The sequence below is a fragment of the Nansenia antarctica genome (genome assembly GCF_963989245.1).
Source record: "Nansenia antarctica genome assembly, chromosome: 13".
NCBI classification, from domain to species: Eukaryota; Metazoa; Chordata; class Actinopteri; order Argentiniformes; family Microstomatidae; genus Nansenia; species Nansenia antarctica.
In genome coordinates, this window is record NC_137683.1 from 18,847,887 (window position 1) to 18,867,434 (window position 19,548).

The following is a 19,548-nucleotide window of genomic DNA, read 5'->3' on the forward strand; positions in this document are numbered from 1 at the left end:
GGTCCGCCAGTTCTGCATGTGTCTGATCTGTGATTCCAGAGGGGAAGTGGTGAGTTCAACCCACTCAGAAAATGCTTGTACCTCTTCAGAGGTAGTCTAGAGGTTAGAGAGTCAGGTAGTCTAGGGGTTAGAGAGGCAGGTAGAGAGACAAGTAGCCTAGAGGTTAGAGAGGCAGGTAGTCTAGAGGTTAGAGAGGCAGGTAGTCTAGAGGTTAGAGAGGCAGGTAGACTAGAGGTTAGAGAGGCAGGTAGACTAGAGGTTAGAAAGGCAGGTAGACTTGAGGTTAGAGAGACAGGTAGACTAGAGGTTAGAGAGGCAGGTAGACTAGAGGTTAGAGAGGCAGGTAGACTAGAGGTTAGAGAGGCAGGTAGACTAGAGGTTAGAGAGGTAGGTAGACTAGAGGTTAGAGAGGCAGGTAGACTAGAGGTTAGAGAGGCAGGTAGACTAGAGGTTAGAGAGGCAGGTAGACTAGAGGTTAGAGAGGCAGGTAGACTAGAGGTTAGAGAGGTAGGTAGACTAGAGGTTAGAGAGGTAGGTAGACTAGAGGTTAGAGAGGCAGGTAGACTAGAGGTTAGAGAGGCAGGTAGACTAGAGGTTAGAGAGGTAGGTAGACTAGAGGTTAGAGAGGTAGGTAGACTAGAGGTTAGAGAGGCAGGTAGACTAGAGGTTAGAGAGGCAGGTAGACTAGAGGTTAGAGGCCGGCCAGCAATCGGTAGGCCGCAGTTTCAAGATTGGTGACCAGCTGGTGACTGGAGGGTTGCTGGCATCACATCTAAGGTGCTTACCACCACGGGAAGGGGGGAGATGAGACGAGACGTGTGCATGAAGTACACTTCGTTGTCTCAGTACGTGTGCTCTGCTCAATGACAATACAGTTGAACCTCTCTTCTCTGTGCTTGGCTGCTGTTAGGATTAGGACCTGTTAGCATTATGACCTGTTAGCATTATGACCGGGACATGGTGGCTGCTCGATTTCTGCCTCCATCAGCCTCCATCGTCCACCCCCCCCAGTCTGAACCTCAACCTCTGTGACCTGGGAAACACTCAAGAGACCTGGGCATACCAGTGAACTCTATACACACTCCTCTCTCCTCCCCCCTCCATCGTCCCGTGTTCATTTTCTCCCTAGCCTCATCCCCCTGTTTAGAGGAGAGAAGGATTAGGGAAGATTAGGGTAACTGAGACGGGGGCACGTCTCCCCCCCCCCACACACACACACACACACACACACACACACACACACACACACACACACACACACACACACACACACACACACACTGAGTAAGCTGAAAAGAGGGCCAAAGGGTGCCGATTGACAGGCAGGAGATCAGGTCTGCTTGCTTGCTGTGCTTGTGTGTGTGTGTGTGTGTGTGTGTGTCAGTCAGTGTGATTAGACCCAACAATGCTGCCTCGCATGGGGCTAATGCTCCCCAGCAGCTGTGGGAGGAGAGGGGGAGGTGAGAGGGGGAGGAGAGAGGGGGAGGAGGAGAGGAGGACGGGTAGTCTTTCACTGCTGGGCTCTTCTCTTGTTTAGGACAAGACTGTGAGTGTGTGTGTGTGTGTGTGTCAGAGTATTTAGGGCAGAGCGAGGAGACAGGAGAGATGACAGATGAGGAGACATTTATCTCCCTTTCTCCACTCTGACATCTCAGGGTGTGTGTGTGTGTGTGTGTGTGTGTGTGTGAGTGTGCGTGTTCAATAGAACAAGAGTAGTTACAATGTGCCTCTTTGTTTATGTAACTCTTTGTGAGTGTTTTGGGGTAGTTTTGAAAGAGTGTGCAATGCATGCAAGATGTGTGTGCGTGTGTGTGTGTTTATATGTGTGTGTGTGAGTCTGTCACACAACGAGAGCTGCCATGACAGAGATGAAGATGACCTACGGCTGACACACCCTCTACCTCTCCTTTTTCTCCCTTTCTTCCTCCTCTCCTTTCTTTTCTCTCACCTACTCTCCCTCTACTTACTTCATCCTCCCTCAGAATATCCCTCCTTTCTCCACTCTCTTTACTTTTCTTCCTCCTCCACACACCCTCCTTCCCTCCCTTCCTTCCTCTCTCTCTCCCCCTTCTACCCCTACCCCCAGCAAACCCATAATGCATCATGGTTTCCCATGCTGTCCACTCCACGTGATTGATGACAGACAACAGTCGTCATAGAAACAGATCAGACAGACAACACACAACAGGAGAGAGGCCAGTCACAAAGAAGTGTTTGTGTGTGTGTGATTGTATGTGAGTGTGTGTTTGTATGCGTTTGTAAATGTGTGTGTGTGTGTGTTTGTACATGTGTGCGTTTGTGTGTTTGTATGTGTGTGTGTGTGTGTGCGCATGACATCTTTCACATGGGCATAATCAATCAACTATTTTTACATAGGAAAATGGCACAAAGTCCTTCACAACAAAATAATACTAAATAACATAAACAATACAAACAGTATGATCTAACACCAAACCGTACCTGGGGGGTATTCTGTCAATGTTGCTAAAGGACAATCCAGGCTTATTTTGATAAGAGATTGATCAAAATAAGGCTGGATTTTTCCATAAATCTCACAGGATTGATCAAAACAAGCCTGGATTGTCCTTTAGCGACGCTGATGGAATACCTCCCAGGAGTAAGCCAAGGAGACAAACACAGGGCTCAGTGGCAACGGAAAAACTCCCTGTGAGGAAGAAACCTTGAGAGGAATCAGACTCTCCCCATCGTCCTCTGGCTGATCAGGTGCTGAACAGTAAACTAAGGAGTCACGTGGAATGTGATAATCCAAAATATACCCAACAAAAAGAGCAAATACTTGTCTTGAGGAAGTGTAAACCACTACATCCCTTCTGACCTTCCAGCCTCTTCCTGTCCTGTAGACCAAGGCCAAGTCTGAGGTGCTGCTCCCCTTCCAGGCTACTGGGAGTGTATGGAAACCAGACGACTTCTGACAAAAGTAAATATCTGAAATTCGATCCAAAGTGTGTGGAGAGACTCTTCTCGCTTTGTAGAAACACACACACACAGACAGACAGACAGACACACACACACACACACACACACACACACACAGACACAGACACAAACACACACGCTTGCATTCTCATTCTCTCTCTCTGTCTGTCTGTCTCTCCTCCCTCCTGTTGACAGCCTTTTGCTCCTCGACTTCCTGTGTCAAAGAGGTGGCATATAGGTAACAAGGGTTTACTACACACACACACACACACACACACACACACACACACACACACACACACAGGCAATAAAGACTCAGACAGCAGTGAGTAGTGTGGTGAAACAGCTTTAGTATAAACATTTGTAATCATATTTTAGTATCTACAAAAAGTCACTTCTCAAAAAGTAAAGAAATTAGTGAATTACACGACACGAGTGATGTGGCGACCCATCACGGTGACCCCTATCTATCTTTGCACTCGATCAAATTTCAGGACCCTCCTTTCATGACTTTTCCTGGACATTTTCAAAATCACATCAGGATAAGCTAGTATAAAGCTATTTTTAGGTTGTTCTGTGTAGGAGGCCGGCTAATTTGAAAAAAGGGCCCTACTAGTAGGTAACATAGGCACGGCTGTTCTAGTGTTAATGTGCGCTCTCAGCCCTAATGAAACCAAGATGGTGTCACCATCTGGAGCCATGTTAAGACAGACACAAGTCCTCCTAATGCAGTGGTTACAGCAGTGAGTGTGTGTGTGTGTGTGTGTGTGTGTGTGTGTGTGTGTGTGAGAGAGTCTGTGTGTGTGTGTGTGTATGTATGTGTGTGTGTGTGTGTGAGAGTGTCAGTGAGTGTGTGTGTGTGTGTGTGTGTGTGTGTTCCAGTGGTAATAATACATATGGAGTGGGTATAGAACAATGGCCTCTGTTGTTGCCATCCCAGGGGAGGCTGGTGGAGGTAGAAATCGGAGGCTGGGCTCATTGTAATGCATAGAATGAAATGAAGAACGGTATCAACCACACCAACGCTCATTCCATGCATTACAATGAGCCTCTCCTCCGATTCCTACCTCTGCCAGCCTCCCCTGACCCAGATAGACAGCCTCCACTGTGGGGGTCTAACACACACCAGCATACAGGAAGTCTACTGGCCATGCATTCTAAATGGTACGCTAGTGTGTGTGTGTGTGTGTGTGTGTGTGTGTATGTCTGTGTGAGTGTGTGTGTATGTATGCCTGCATGTGTGTGTATTGCTGTGTGTGTGTATGCTTGCGTGTGTGTGTATGTATGTATGTATGTATGTATGTATGCCTGTGTGTGTGTATGAATGTATGCCTGTGTGTGTGTGTGTGTGTGTACGCTTCTTCACCACTGCATGGTGGAGGCCGCAAGGCACATGACGTCACATGACATCATTCTCTCTCTTCTGTGATTGGTAGAAGTGTGATGATCCAATAATGATTCACCTCCAGCACCCTGCTCTGCTCTTCCCCTCTACTCTACCCTCTTTTCCTCTCTCTCTCTTTTCTCCTCCTCCTCTCTCAGTCCACCAGTGACTTGAGGTCAGGCAGTCCTTTGAGCTCCAGGTCCAGCAGCATCTGTCCATAAGCTTTACCCTGGAGAGAGAAGGAATTCTGTTACGAGCTGGTCAAGGTGTGTGAGTGTGTGTGTGTGTGTGTGTGAGTGTGTGTGTGTGAGTGTGTGTGTGAGTGTGTGTGTGTGAGTGTGTGTGTGTGTGTGTGTGTGTGTGTGTTTGAGTGTGTGTTTGAGTGCGAGTGTTTGTGTGTGTGTGTGTGTGTGTGTGTGAGTGTGTGTGTTTGAGAGTATGTGTGTGTGTGAGTGAGGGTGTGTGCGAGTCTGTGAGGGTGTGTGTGTGTGTGTGTGTGTGTGTGTGTGTGTGTAAGCCTTTGATGTGCTCTGGGCAGCAGTAGGCTAGTAAAAGCTTTACTGGGGTACTGTCGCCATAGCCCGGGGTGTGAGGAGAGGGGGGGGGGGGGTTCACAGGCTGTAAGGTGAGAGGGGCAGGGAGGAAAGGAGTGGTAAAGAGAGGGGGATGAGGTGAAAGGAGGAGTAAAGAGAGGGGGATGAGGAGAATTGAGGAAAGGAGGAGTAAAAAGAGGGGGATGAGGTAAAAGGAGTACGCTAAGCAAACAATATGAATGGAGTGGGGAGAGAAAGTAGGGAGTTGGGGGTGTTAGGATAACACTTCTGGGAAGGTCCAGTGTGTGTGTGTGTGTATATATACAATGAGGGAAATAACACAACACTTAATTTAATTCAACATATTTCCATTACAGCTATTCACATGCAATTTAGACCAGCTATTGGTATTAAATAAATAAAACGACACAGATAAAGAAATTGTAACACTCCAATCCATAAAATACTTACAGTTGCAAGAAAAAGTATGTGAACCCTTACCTGGATTTCTGCATAAATTGGTTATAAAATGTGTTCTGATCTTCATCTAAGTCACAACAATAGACAAACACAGTCGGCTTAAACAAACAATTCTATGTTTTCATGTTTTTATTGAACACACCATGTAAACATTCAGGGTGGGGAGTGGAAAAAGTATGTGAACCCTTGGATTTAATAAGTGGTTGACCCTCCTTTGGCAGCAGTAACCTCAACCAAACGTTTCCTGTAGTTGCAGATCAGACCTGCACAACGGTCAGGAGGAATGTTGGACCATTCCTCTTTACACAACTGTTTCAGTTCAGCAATATTCTTGGGGTGTCTGTCTGGTGTGAATCGCTCTCTTGAGGTCACGCCACAGCATCTGAATCGGGTTGAGGTCAGGACTCTGACTGGGCCACTCCAGAAGGCCTATTTTCTTCTGTAGAAGCCATTCTGTTGTTGATTTACTTTACTAAACTGTGCTTTGGGTCGTTGTCCTGTTGCATCACCCATCTTCTGTTGAGCTTCAATTGGTGGACAGATGGCCTTAAGTTCTTCTGCAAAATGTCTTGATAAACTTGGGATTTGTTTTTATCTGTCCAGGCCCAGAGGCAGCAAAGCAGCCCCAAACCATGATGCCCCCTCCACCATACTTCACAGTTGGGATGAGGTTTTGATGTTGGTGTGCTGTGCCTTTTTTTCCTCCACACATAGTGTTGTGTTCCTTCCAAACAACTCAACTTTGGTTTCATCTGTCCACAGAATATTTTGCCAGTAGTGCTGTGGAACATCCAGGGGCTCTTTTGCAAACTTCAAACATGCAGCTATGTTTTTTTTTGGACAGCAGTGGTGGTGTCCTCCCATGAACTCCATTCTTGTTTAGTGTTTTATGTATTGTAGATTCGTCAACAGAGATGTTAGCATGTGCCAGAGATGTGTGTAAGTCTTTATAAACTGTAAGTCTTTAGCTGACACTAGGATTCTTCTTCACCTCATTGAGCATTCTGCGCTGTGCTCTTGCATTCATCTTTGCAAGGACGGCCACTAGGGAGAGTAGCAACAGTGCTGAACTTTCTCCATTTATAGACAATTTGTGTTACTGTGGACTGATGAACATCAAGGCGTTTAGAGGTACTTTTGTAACCCTTTCCAGCTTTATGCGAGTCAACTATTCTTAATCTTCTCATTGATTGGACTCCAGGTTGGCTGACTCCTGACTCCAATTAGCTCTTGAAGAAGTCATTAGCCTAGGGGTTCACATTCTTTTTCCACCCCCACCCTGAATGTTTACATGGTGTGTTCAATAAAAACATGAAAACATATAATTGTTTGTGTGGTATTAGTTTAAGCAGACTGTGTTTGTCTATTGTTGTGACTTAGATGAAGATCAGATAACATTTTATGATGTGGACAAGCCTTTGTTTCCAATGACAGCTTCAAGACGCTTTATGTATGCAAAAACTAATCTCTCTCAGTGATCAGGTGGGATTTTGGCCCATTCTCACACACGTCATCACACTGTGGTGATTCACATTAAGTCAATAGGAGAGACATTCACCAAGGAGAGCTTGTACCTTTAAGAGTGGGGGTTAAAGGGCCAAGGGTTTCCGGTTCCGGGTGTGGCTAGTATTGTTGTCACTGAGTGTATGTTTTGCATGTATCTGAAAGTGAGGAGAAGTAAACAACCTCGACTCCAACCTACGTCTGTCGTCTCATTGTTACAACTCCCACAACACGTCTTTAAATCTTGAAATTCCGGGGGGCCTGCTGGTGTATCAGTTCCTTCCATAAATATTCGATATTCTATTATTACATATATAATAATAATAATAATATATAATATATTCTTCTCAAGAATTCCCCAGTACATGGCTCCATTCATCTTCCCTTCGATCATTTGGATTTCACCAGTACCATTACTATGCTGCTCAACAATCTTATTACAAAGGTCTTGTGAGAGGTCTTTGCTTCTACCCATCATGAGGTGTTTCTTGCAGGAAAGCTTGGTGACAAATGATTTTTTTACTTGCATTCAGAGGTGGGAAACTCTTTTTAAAGAGTGGAAGTCCTTCCCACCAACATGCACTAACCCAGCTGATTCTAATTAAATGGTAAATGGACTGCACTTAGTGCCTTTATCCAAGGAGCTTTACAACGGCCTCTCATTCACCCATTCACACACCAATGGCGGCAAGCTACCATGCAAGGCGCCAGCCTGCTCACTGGGAGCAATTTGGGGTTCAGTGTCTTGCCCAAGGACACTTCGACATGTGGCCAGCCGAGGCTCGAACCGCCGATCTGCCAACCTTGCGATCATTAGATGGCAGCTGTACCTCCTGCGCCCCTAATTAGCACAGGTAAGAGAACTCATTAGTGGCATAAGCTGGTTTAGTATTTTTTCTTACTTTTTTCCTGTGTCATTTAACTTTATTGCACAGTTTTTTTCATGGATTGGAATGTTATTATTTCTGTAGCTGTGTAGTTTTATTGAGTTTTTTTTCATGGATTGGAATGTTATTATTTCTGTAGCTGTGTAGTTTTATTGAGTTAATACCTATGTCTGGTCTAAATCTCATGTGAATAGCTGCAATGGAAATATGTTGAATGAAAAAATGTTGATGTGTTGAATACTTATTTCCCCCACTGTATATACACTCACCGAACACTTTATTAGGAACACTATACTAATAATCGGTAAGGCCTCCAGACGAATACAATTTCTTAAATGTTTTATGCCACTTTTAACTAAATAATAAAGTGAAACCTCCTTTAAACATGGTATGAGAAAAATGTGTGGCCATGCTCGACGTATTGCCTCCCTCATACGACTTTCTCGTTGCACAATGCCTACACACCGTAACTTTTTTATCGACCACCCTTCTTCCATCATTGTTATAATTGACAGATAAGCCAAAGTGCTCCCATACATGGGATTTAAATGACGAGGGAGGCCTTTTGAGTTCTTCACCGCCGCCAACGTTACTAGCACTCGCCATGATACACTTGTTGCTGTGGATTCCCAGCTTCACGTGTAGTGAGTAAACAGATTGTTTGCATTGTCAACCTATCATTGTGCTTTAGAGTAAAACAAAGCACGCAACTGTCGTGTCTATCTTTTCATACACCACCTGAATGAATGAAAAGGTGTAGGTGTTCCTAATGTTCCTAAAGTGTTCGGTGAGTATATTTATGTGTGTGTGTGTGTGTGTGTGTGTGTGTGTACCTGGGGATCGCTGCGTAGAGAGGCCACCCCTCCCCCTCCTAGAGAAGACTGCAGCACAAAGTTCAGACCATGAATACCAGGCAGATCGTACCTGAGGGGAGAGGAGAGAGAATGAGAGAACACACACATATGTATACAAACACGCACACAAGCGCTCACACAAGCACGCGCACGCACACACATACACACACACACACACACACACACACACACACACACACTAGGGGTGTAACAGATCACGGCTGATCCGTGATCCGTACGGATCGCCCCCCACAGTTCGGCAGGCATGTGTACCGCGGAATATGTTATATATATATTTGACCAGTTTTGACATCTTGAATGTTGTTTTTTCTGATTCACACAATAAGGTGTTTTTACAGAATTCAAGGAAAAAGCGGGTTTTATATAATACGTTTTGTGTTGATCCGAAAATGTTTCCGATCCGTGACTCAGAAACCGCGACATGATCCGATCCGTGAGTTAGGTGATCAGTTACACCCCTAACACACACACACACACACACACACACACACACACACACACACACACACACACACACACAGAGAGAGCATGGCACGCAATGCCAGGGATTAGCCCTTGTTAGTGTAATCATTGTCAGACATTGTGGAGCCTGGAGCAGCTCCTGTACAAATACCACCATTACCCTACCGAAATACCACCTTTACCCTACCGAAATACCACCTTTACCCTACCGAAATACCACCTTTACCCTACCGAAATACCACCTTTACCCTACCGAAATACCACCTTTACCCTACCGAAATACCACCTTTACCCTACCGAAATACCACCTTTACCCTACCGAAATACCACCTTTACCCTACCGAAATACCACCATTACCCTACTGAAATACCACCTTTACCCTACTGAAATACCACCTTTACCCTGCCGAAATACCACCTTTACCCTACTGAAATACCACCATTACCCTACCGAAATACCACCTTTACCATACTGAAATACTGTAGAAACACCACCATTACCCTACTGAAATACCACCATTACCCTACTGAAATACCACCTTTACCCTACTGAAATACCACCTTTACCCTACTGAAATAACACTATTACATACACCATAAAGATACTGTAGTAACAAAGATGTTGTAGTCATAAAGATACTGTAGTAGCAAACATACTGTAGTAACAAATACGAAATGATCTTTGCCAATAAAGATCAATCTCATGGCCTCTCTCTCTCTGTTGGCCTCCTTCTGGGTAGACATGCCCATTAGCACACCTCACTGGCTGTAAAACAGCATGGGCTCACACATACACACACACACACACACACACACACACACACACACACACACACACACACACACACACACAGTATGCGATCACAAATGCACTCATGCAAACACACACACACACACACACACACATATATACACACAATCACACATAAAATATGCATACAGAAATGCACCCCCCTCCGCCCCTCTACCTTGTGACTGCGTTCTCTGTGTCCTTCTGTATGAGGTGCTGGAAGTACTCCTCCACCACAGCAGCAGTCACATGCTTCCTCAGGTAGGGGAGGAAGAGAGGGTGGCGGGCTATCACTCCTAAGAGGGAGGGAGGGAGGGAGGGAAGGGGAGAGGGTGGGGGCGTGGGGGGGGAGGAGGGAGGGGTAGAGGGGAGGGGAAGAGAGGGGAGAGAGGGGCAGTGGTGGAGAGAAGGGGGGAGGGGGAGAGAGAGTTTTAACAGACTTTTATTGTACCCTGAGGGAATGGTGCATACATGCATGGTAGATAGAGGAGTGAGAGAGAGGAGAGAGAGAGAAGGAGAGAGGGGAGAGAGACAGAAAGAGAGAAGGAGAGAGAGGAGAGATAGAGAGGAGGGAGGAGAGAGACGAGACAGAGAGGATAGAGGAGAGAGAGGAGAGAAAGAAAGAGAGAGAGAAGGAGAGAGAAAGAGAGAGAGGGGGGGTGGGGGTGAAGAGAATCACATAGTTTTGGTCCTACAGTAGTTGTACAGCTGGCTGATTCTCCCTCCATTCCACTCTGGTGTAGTGTACACGGTGTACAGTATAATATTTATACTACACGTATACATACACATACATCATTGGTAACACTCCAATCCATAAAAAAAAGTGTGTTATGTGCAATAAAGGGGAATGACACAGGAAAGAAGTATTTAACACACTAACTGAAGACTTTGTGGAGAAGCCTTTGTTTCCAATGACAGCTTCAAGACGCTTTATGTACGCAAAAACTAGTCTCTCACAGTGATCAGGTGGGACTTTGGCCCATTCTTCAACACAGACAGTCTTTAGATTCCAGGGGGCCTGCTGGTGATCTTGATATTCAGTTCCTTCCACACATTTTCTATTGGATTAAAGTCTGGCGATTGATGAGGACAGTTCAATACTTTTATTTTCTTCCTCTTGAACCAATTGAGAGTCTCCTTTACAGAACGTTTTGGATCGTTGTCCTGCTGGAAGATCCACCCGCATCTCATCCTCATCATCCTGGTGGATGGCAACAGATTCTACGTGGCTCCATTCATCTACCCTTTGATCATTTGGATTCCACCAGTACCATGTGAAGAGAAACAGCCCCATACCATTATGCTTCCACCTCCAAACTTCACTGTAGGTATTGGATTTTTAGGATCATATGCAGAGCATGACGACATGACGTGTCGTATTGTTGCCGAAAAGTTAGATTTTTATCTCCTCTGAACCAATCTTGTTGTGAAGGTCTTGGGAGAGTTCTTTGCTTCTACCCATCAGGAGATGCAGGAAAGCTTGGTGACAAATGATTTGTTTACTTGCATTCAGACGTGGGAGACCCTTTTTAAAGAGTGGAAGTCCTCCCCACCAACATGCACTAACCCAGCTGATTCTAATTAGCACAGGTAGGAGAACTCATTAGTGGCATAAGCTGGTTTAGTGCTTTTTCTTACTGAGTTCAATATTTTTTTCCTGTGTCATTGCACTTTATTGCACATAGCTTTTTTTATTGGAATGTTACAATTTCTTTAGCTGTGCAGTTTTATTGAGTTAATAATAACAATGTCTGGTCTAAATTTCTTGTGAATAGCTGCAATGAAAATATGTTGAATGAAAAAAGTGTTAGTGTTAAAGTCAATAAAGTGAATACTTATTTCCCCCACTGTACATACAGACGTATAGGTTATATAAAGTCTTACCAATGTTAGTAGGTTATATACAGTATCAGTCCTACCGATGTTAGCAGAGTCTCCCTTGTCTCCACTCCGGGTGTAGGCCAACTCCTCCAGCCTGTAACTATGGGGACCGCTGGGCAAGTCTGGACAGAGAGAGAGAGAAGATAATGATATCCTATGGTACACTAGTCTGGAGAGAGAGAGAGAGAGAGAGAGAGAGAGAGAGAGAGAGAGAGAGAGAGAGAGAGAAAAAGAGAGAGAGACAATGATATCCTCCTTATCATCATCCTCCTCATCATCAGTGTGGTGGGGGATTGATTAGTTCTGCCTGAGCTGACAGACATCCCATTCATTCACTCCTCCTCAGGTTGAACATTCTTCAAACAGCGTTCCCTAATCAATGCCATCCTCCTAGGTAAAGCTTTGGTTGAGAGAAATGTGTGTGTGTATATGTGTTTGTTTGTGTGTGTGTGTGTGTGTGTGTGTGTGTTTCTTACAGTGGCTGTTGGTTGGGGCAAATATTGCACACATGCACACACACACACACACACACACACACACACACACACACACTCATGCACGTACACACAGACACAGACACAGACACAGACACACACACACACACACACACACACACACACACACACACACACACACACACAGCATTTCTAGGAATCAAACAATACAACCTAGTGACTGAACTGCATAGTAATCTTGTCGGGAATTGTTGAGTTTCTCACAGGGAGAAATAAGCCTCTTTGGTAAAAGAAAGACACACACACACACACACACACACACACACACACACACACACACACACACACACACTCTCACAAACAAACGTTGGGAATGTTGTGTGGTTTTGTGTCACTTGGCTCCAGTGAGAAGGCTGAAAACACCAACACTACGTGTTAACAAGGGAGGCTGGCCACAAGCCTCCCCTGGTGTTCTATCTCCACTACCTCCACTTCCACTGTTCCTGTCAGGTCTGCTCTATGGTGAAGTCAACAGGTGCAGTGCCCTCTACTGGTTAATGGAAGGACTGCATCTTTCTTCACATATTATTTTACATTTGAACCAATTAGCAGACGCTTTTATCCAAAGCGACTTTCAATCAGAGATTACAGGGACAGTCTCCCTGGAGTAACTTAGGGCTAAGTGCCTTACTCAAGGGCACACTCGTGGTGGTGTTCCCAGGTGGGATTTGAACTCATGACCTTCTGATCACCAGACCAACTCACCATCCACTAGGCCACCACTACCCCTTCATCTAGTTGGGAACAGACACTAGAGACGTCCTCAGCATCTATGTGACAGGCTAGGCTAGCGATAAGGGAGTAGTGATTAGGGGGTAGGGGTCATTTTGGGAATGTGTACCTTCTACAATCACACTTCTGTCTTCAGGTAAGGTGGGAGGAGCCTCCTGCCCAGATGACCCTAGCTCCGCCTCCGTGTGTGTCTCTGCGTACTCCCCACCAATGTGCAGGTCCACCTGTGGTGATGTCATCAGCTATTAAACCCTCAACTGATCAATCAATAGGTTCTGCATTGCCATGGAGATCAAGGTATTGTGACAGCGATAGAACGTTAACAAAACGTTCATCCAACGTTCATCCAACCTTTACCTTCAGCTCAGATTTCGGGTGCATGAAGAAGAATGGTTTCAGGACCGGAGAACTGCAACACAGAGACAATGACACAATGGATACGATGCAATATCTATCTATCTATCTATCTATCTATACTGTACATCTATACAATATCTACATACCTGAACATACAATACCATATCATACATACAATACCATATCATACATACAATACTATATCATACATACGAGGCAATACCATACCTGTACAGGCATACAGTACAATAGCACACATACGATACAGTACTGTATATATCTGTACTGTACAGTACTGTAATATCAAAATAAAATAAAACAGCAATAACAGCAAATTTTAAAAAAACACACATATGATATCATACATACAGCACCATAAGATGCGATGCAATACAATCAAAACAGGGTGTGTGTGTGTGTGTGTGTGTGTGTGTGTGTGTGTGTGTGTGTGTGTGTGTGTGTGTGTGTGTGTGGGTGTGTGTGTGTGGGTGTGTGTGTGTGTGTGCTTGGACAGAAGAGAGAGAGGACTCACACTCTGGGACGACCTCCTACTATCCCTGTAAGTCCCGGAGCTGGGGGGGGGGGGACGACGACGACGACGACAGAGTCAAAAACAGAGAGTGAGTGTGAGTGAGTGTCAGAGAGAGTGTGACAGTGAGGGAGAGAGAGAAAGAGATCAAGAGTGGAGGGAGAGAGAGAGAGATCAAAAGTGTGAGAGAGAAAGATCGAAAGTAAGAGAGAGAGAGATCGAAAGTGAGAAAGAGAGAGAGAGAGAGAGAACATAAGAGGGGGGTTATTTAATGAAGCCAGTAAAACCCAGAGCAGCTGACAACAGTGACCATACCTCCCAGCCTCCAGGGCCTTAGTGTCACACAACAGAACTAAACGGTTACACAACAAGTCCCCACATTCAGACAATAAAACAATGCTTTATGTATTTACTTCGTGATGGATTGTGGCGGTTTTTGCCCGATGTCGTCAAGGGAACCTAACACATAATTGGACTGCGGCGTAGGGATATCACCACAGGTGATTTTTATTTTAAATGTAATATGTTTTTAGGGAATTTCTGCTTTATTTATCTCTCTCTGTGATGATATGGTATGTGTCTTAGTGACCCTGTGATGATATGGTATGTGTCTTAAGCCTGGTACACACATAAAGATAATCTGGCCGACAGCAAACACCCGATTATCGGATGGCTCAAAAGATTATCCTACAAGATTATCCTGTGGTGTGAGGTGTGTTAAGAGTCCATTTCTCCCGACAATCTGCTCGGAAAATGGTCAGGGCCGACGATCGTAAATATTAAACATGTTAAATATTTACGATCAAAAGTCCTCATGTGTGGGCGAAATTGACAACTCTCGAGTCCGATTGTGACATGGAATGGAATGTAGCCAATCAAGGTGGTGTTAGATCATGGTGATCATGGTGTTAGATCATGGTGATCATTAGATCATGGTGTTTGCATTCACTTATTGTAAATGGACTGACTTATATAGTGCCTTATTCCAAATCACTTTACAACGGCCTCTCATTCACCCATTCACACACCAATGGCGGCACGCTACCATGCATGGCACTGGCCCGCTCATTGTGAGCAATTTAGGGTTCAGTGTCTTGCCCAAGGACACCTCGACACGTGGCCAGCCGGGCATCGAACCACCGATCTGCCGACCTTGCGATCATTAGATGCCGGCTCTACCTCCTGTGCCACAGCCAGCCCCCAAATATTGTTTATATTGTTTAGTATTGTTTTTGTTGTGAAGCACTGCCCGACATTTGTCTCTGTACAAAGTGCCACAAATATTGTACATTTGACTGATTGATTGACTCAGACGTAGCCCTGGTCCACCTGGGAAACACTAGTATTGACCAGTGACATGGAGTCAAAGCGGTCCACCATGTTGTGTGGAGCTGACTCAGTGAAACACACGTACGCTGTTTACTGTAAGCCTAACTCTACTGCCCGCCTTCACTGAGTCATGCAACGTTTAGCTAAGAGAAATGCGTGTGTGTGTCTGTGTGGTCTATGACCGCAGGCTGGATAAGAATGAAAAAACATCTATCTTGAGCAACAAACACCCAACATTGCCAAATATCTCCTCTTTAAGTGTGCGTGTGTGTGTGTGCATATGTGTGCATGCTTGTATGTGTGTGTGTGTGTATGTGTATATGTGTATATGTGTATGTGTGCGTGTGTGTGTGTGTGTGTGTGTGTGCGTGTGCGTGCATGCGTGCGTGTGTATGTGTGTGTGTGTGTGTGTGTGTGTGTGTGTGTGTGTGCATATGCCTGCATGTGTCTGTGTATATATGTGTGTGTGTGTCCTCCTACCCATGCCAGTTCCAGCAGAGGCGATCTCTCTGGCAAAGAACTCCAACGCTTTCTTCTGCTTGTGACGCACGGCCATCCATATAACCGCTTCTCTGGGATGCTGATAGAAGGAGAGAGAGGGAGAGAAAAAGGGAGAGAAGAGGTGGGGGGAGAGAGGGAGAGGGTGAGAGAGAAGAGGAGAGAGACAGGGAGAGAGAAAAAGAGAGAGAGAAAGAGGAGAGAGGGATAAAGAGAGAGAGAGAGAGAGAGAGAGAGAGAGAAAGAGAAAGAGAAAGAGAAAGAAAGAAAGAACCGGAAAGACAAAGGATTAGAGAGCAATTAGATAGACCCATCTCTTCAGGCTACATCTTAACTGTCCCTCCTCAAGACCACTACCCACGATACATTTTCTGTACTATAATTATTTATTTATTTTCTTCTAGCATTGTGACTGCCAATGGCCCCTGAGTATAGATTACTATTTCCTGCGATGACTGATGGATAGATGATTCACTAGACAAATGTATTTGTTGTAAGTCTCTTTGGATAAAGGCATCTTTTAAATGGCAAAAATGTAACTGTAAATGTAGATAGAGTTGCCTATCTATTCTGATATCTAGGTCTCAGACCGTACCGCATTGGCTGTACTGGGCTGTACTGGGCTGGGCTGGGCTGGGCTGTACTGGGCTGGGCTGTGCTGGGCTGTACTGGGCTGGGCTGTACTGGGCTGGGCTGTGCTGGGCTGTACTGGGCTGTACTGGGCTGTGCTGTACTGGGCTGTGCTGTACTGGGCTGTACTGGGCTGTGCTGGGCTGTACTGGGCTGGGCTGTACTGGGCTGTGCTGTACTGGGCTGTGCTGTGCTGTACTGGGCTGTACTGGGCTGTACTGGGTTGTACTGTGCTGTACTGTGCTGTATTGGGCTGGGCTGTGCTGTACTGGGCTGTATCGTGCTGTATTGGGCTGTACTGGGCTGTACCGGGCTGTACCGGGCCGGTCCAGGCTGTACTGGGCTGTACTGGGCTTGCATAGATGTTTTCCTTTGGTGGTACTGAAGGAGGTCTGGCATGGGCCGGATCGGGCCCATAGTGTGTAACAATGGAGGAGGAGGGAGGGGGTAGAGGAAGGGAGGGGGGGGGGGGGGAGGGGGGAGAGGAAGGGAGGGGGGAGAGAGAGAGAGACTACCCCTGACTCCTGCATCATTACTGGGGCTTAGGAGGGATGGAGAGGGGACAATGTTGGAGGGAGAGAGGGATAGAGAGATAGAGAGAGAGAGGGATGGAGAGAGAGAGAGATAGAGGTCAAGAGAGAGAGAGAGGTCAAGAGAGAGAGAGAGAGGGATAAGAGATAGAGAGCGATCTCCATACCTTGTTGTTAGCGTGAGCCCCATAGGTGTCCTCTGCTCCCAGCACCTGTACGTTGACAGAGCTGAAGTCGTCCAGGCCCAGCTGCTTGAAGATGCGCCTGGTCCTGGGGGGAGAACCGCAGGTCAGACATGCTAGAGGCTAGAGGCTACGTGGGTTAGTTACAATGACACGGCTGTTTTGAATGCTTGTATGCTAATGCTTTAATGATGCCCTAATATATAATATAAAATATGTGCCGTTTAGCTGACGCTTGTACCCACAGAGCGACTTACATTGCAGTGAGTGAGTGCATAGATTTTTTCAGTATCCTAACTTGTTTGATGATACTCTGCGCTAACGAAGGCTAATGCTAACAGTTTGATGACGCTCAGTGATTGAGGACTCAGGAGTCTAATAGAGTCTAATGCTAACCTTTGAGACTCCCTGTGCAGAGGCTAACGCTAGCTTCAGTTGTTTTAAAATGCCCCCCTCGAATCCTCTTCATAATTTTATACAGACCACCCCAATACTCTTTATCTTTTTCGATGAACTTACGGAGCTTCTCTCCAGCATTACTACTGAATTTAACAGTTTCATTATTGCTGGGGATTTCAATATGCATGTAGATAATTATAATATAATAATTAATTATTAATTATTAAAGATAATGTAGAGGACACCAAAGATAATGTAGAGGACACCAAAGCCAAAGAACTCTCTGTCCTTTTTAGATGTTTTGACATATCTATTTTCCCTGTTATTCAAACTATGACTGAAACTATTTCCAAACAACATATAAATGAAAACACTAACGCACTGTTCATCAAGACCTTTTCCATAGCCCCCCCCAAAACTTATATTTCAACCTCTATAAACAACCTTCTAAACTTAAAAATCACAGAAAACATTGATGGTATTGCACCCTTAAGGTTCAAACGCATCTATGGTAAAGAAAAAGCTCCAAGACCCAAAAAAGAGAATGTCGCAAAGCAGAGCGCAGATGGAGAAAAACAAACCTTCAAGTCCACGTATGATATCTATAGAGGGAATCTTCAAAACTATAACTTAGAAATAATAAGCTCCAGACAATCGCATTCTAACCGTTTGATGAGGCTCTGTGCTAACGGAGGCTAATGCTAACCTTTTGATGAGGCTCTCTGCGGTGCGCCTGGCCTTGTCTGTGGCTCTGGGTCCTCCGACAGGACAGACTGCTGTAGCTCTGAACCCATCCATGTAGGTGGCACACACCTGGGACATAGAAATAGAATGATCAGAGCAGGCAGCTATAGCTCTGTTGCACACCTGGGACATAGAAATACAATAATTAGAAGAACTTAGGATACAGAAATAGAGTGAGTAGAAGGGTCTGTTGGAGATATAGAAATAGAGGGCGTAGAAGGGACTGTTGGAGATATAGAAATAGAGTGAGTAGAAGGGACTGTTGGAGATATAGAAATAGAGTGAGTAGAAGGGCCTGTTGGAGATATAGAAATAGAGTGAGTAGGACATGGGTTACCTTGTAGTCATTGGACGGAGCGAAGCCTTTGGCTCCTGTGACCCTGACCGCTCCTCCCTCCACCCCTGGAGACAGACAGGACAACAGACAGTTACAGACAGGACAACAGACAGTTACAGATACAGAACAACAGACACAGCGCAACAAACAGGACAACAGACAGTTACAGACACAGGACAAAAGACAGTTACAGACAGTTACAGACACAGACCAACAGACAGGTACAGAAACAGGACAACAGACAGGTACAGAAACAGGACAACAGACAGGTACAGACAGGACAACAGACAGGTACAGACACAGGACAACAGACAGGTACAGACACAGAACAACAGACAGGTACAGACACAGGACAACAGACAGGTACAGACACAGGACAACAGACAGGTACAGACACAGGACAACATACAGATACAGACACGGGACAACAGATAGTTACAGACAGGACAACAGACAGTTACATACAGTTACAGACACAGGACAACAGAGAGCGTGTATAGACAGAACTACAAACATCCAGACAGCTGTACATGGCCATACAAGTTACAGACAGGACAACAGACAGTTACATACAGTTACAGACACAGGACAACTGAGAGCGTGTATAGACAGAACTACAAACATCCAGACAGCTGTACATGGCCATACAAGGCATGCGTAAAGCTGATGGATGACAGTGTGTCCATGAGTGACCTAGATACCAAAGTATGTGGAACACAATGGAGGGTTATGACAACGGTCACCTCAAGTGAACTTCAAGTCTCTCTCTCCAGGGCACTGTGCTGAAATAACCCCCCTGTAGCTCATTGGCTGCTTGCTACCCTGGCCCTCCCTGTGTGTGTGTGTGTGTGTGTGTGTGTGTGTATGTGTGTGTGTGTCTCTCTGTCTCTCTGTCTCTCTGTCTCTCTGTCTCTCCTTCTGCTCTCCTCACTCCCACCCCCTCCCCACTTCCCAAACAGATAGTGATGCTCTTTTGTTTATCCGCTTGGCGGTCCAGCTAGGGTCAGGCTAGGGTTTAGGACACTGAGCCA

The 19,548-nt window shown here is 45.5% G+C and overlaps 1 protein-coding gene across 1 annotated transcript in view; it reads right to left on the reverse strand.

Annotated features, from left to right (window-relative positions):
• Positions 1 to 3,279: 3,279 nt before the first annotated feature.
• The window catches only part of LOC308169164 (uncharacterized protein), a 23,057-nt gene continuing 6,788 nt past the window's right edge, over positions 3,280 to 19,548 (reverse strand). The window contains exons 10-20 of the mRNA XM_080543815.1: positions 18,518 to 18,582; positions 18,143 to 18,249; positions 17,023 to 17,125; positions 15,678 to 15,777; positions 13,872 to 13,911; positions 13,340 to 13,391; positions 13,092 to 13,206; positions 11,774 to 11,857; positions 10,030 to 10,147; positions 8,558 to 8,648; positions 3,280 to 4,550 (exon numbers count right to left, since the gene is read on the reverse strand). Coding sequence (XP_080399941.1) covers positions 4,476 to 4,550; positions 8,558 to 8,648; positions 10,030 to 10,147; positions 11,774 to 11,857; positions 13,092 to 13,206; positions 13,340 to 13,391; positions 13,872 to 13,911; positions 15,678 to 15,777; positions 17,023 to 17,125; positions 18,143 to 18,249; positions 18,518 to 18,582 — 950 coding nt within the window. The 3' untranslated portion in view covers positions 3,280 to 4,475. The remainder of the gene's footprint in view (positions 4,551 to 8,557; positions 8,649 to 10,029; positions 10,148 to 11,773; positions 11,858 to 13,091; positions 13,207 to 13,339; positions 13,392 to 13,871; positions 13,912 to 15,677; positions 15,778 to 17,022; positions 17,126 to 18,142; positions 18,250 to 18,517; positions 18,583 to 19,548) is intronic.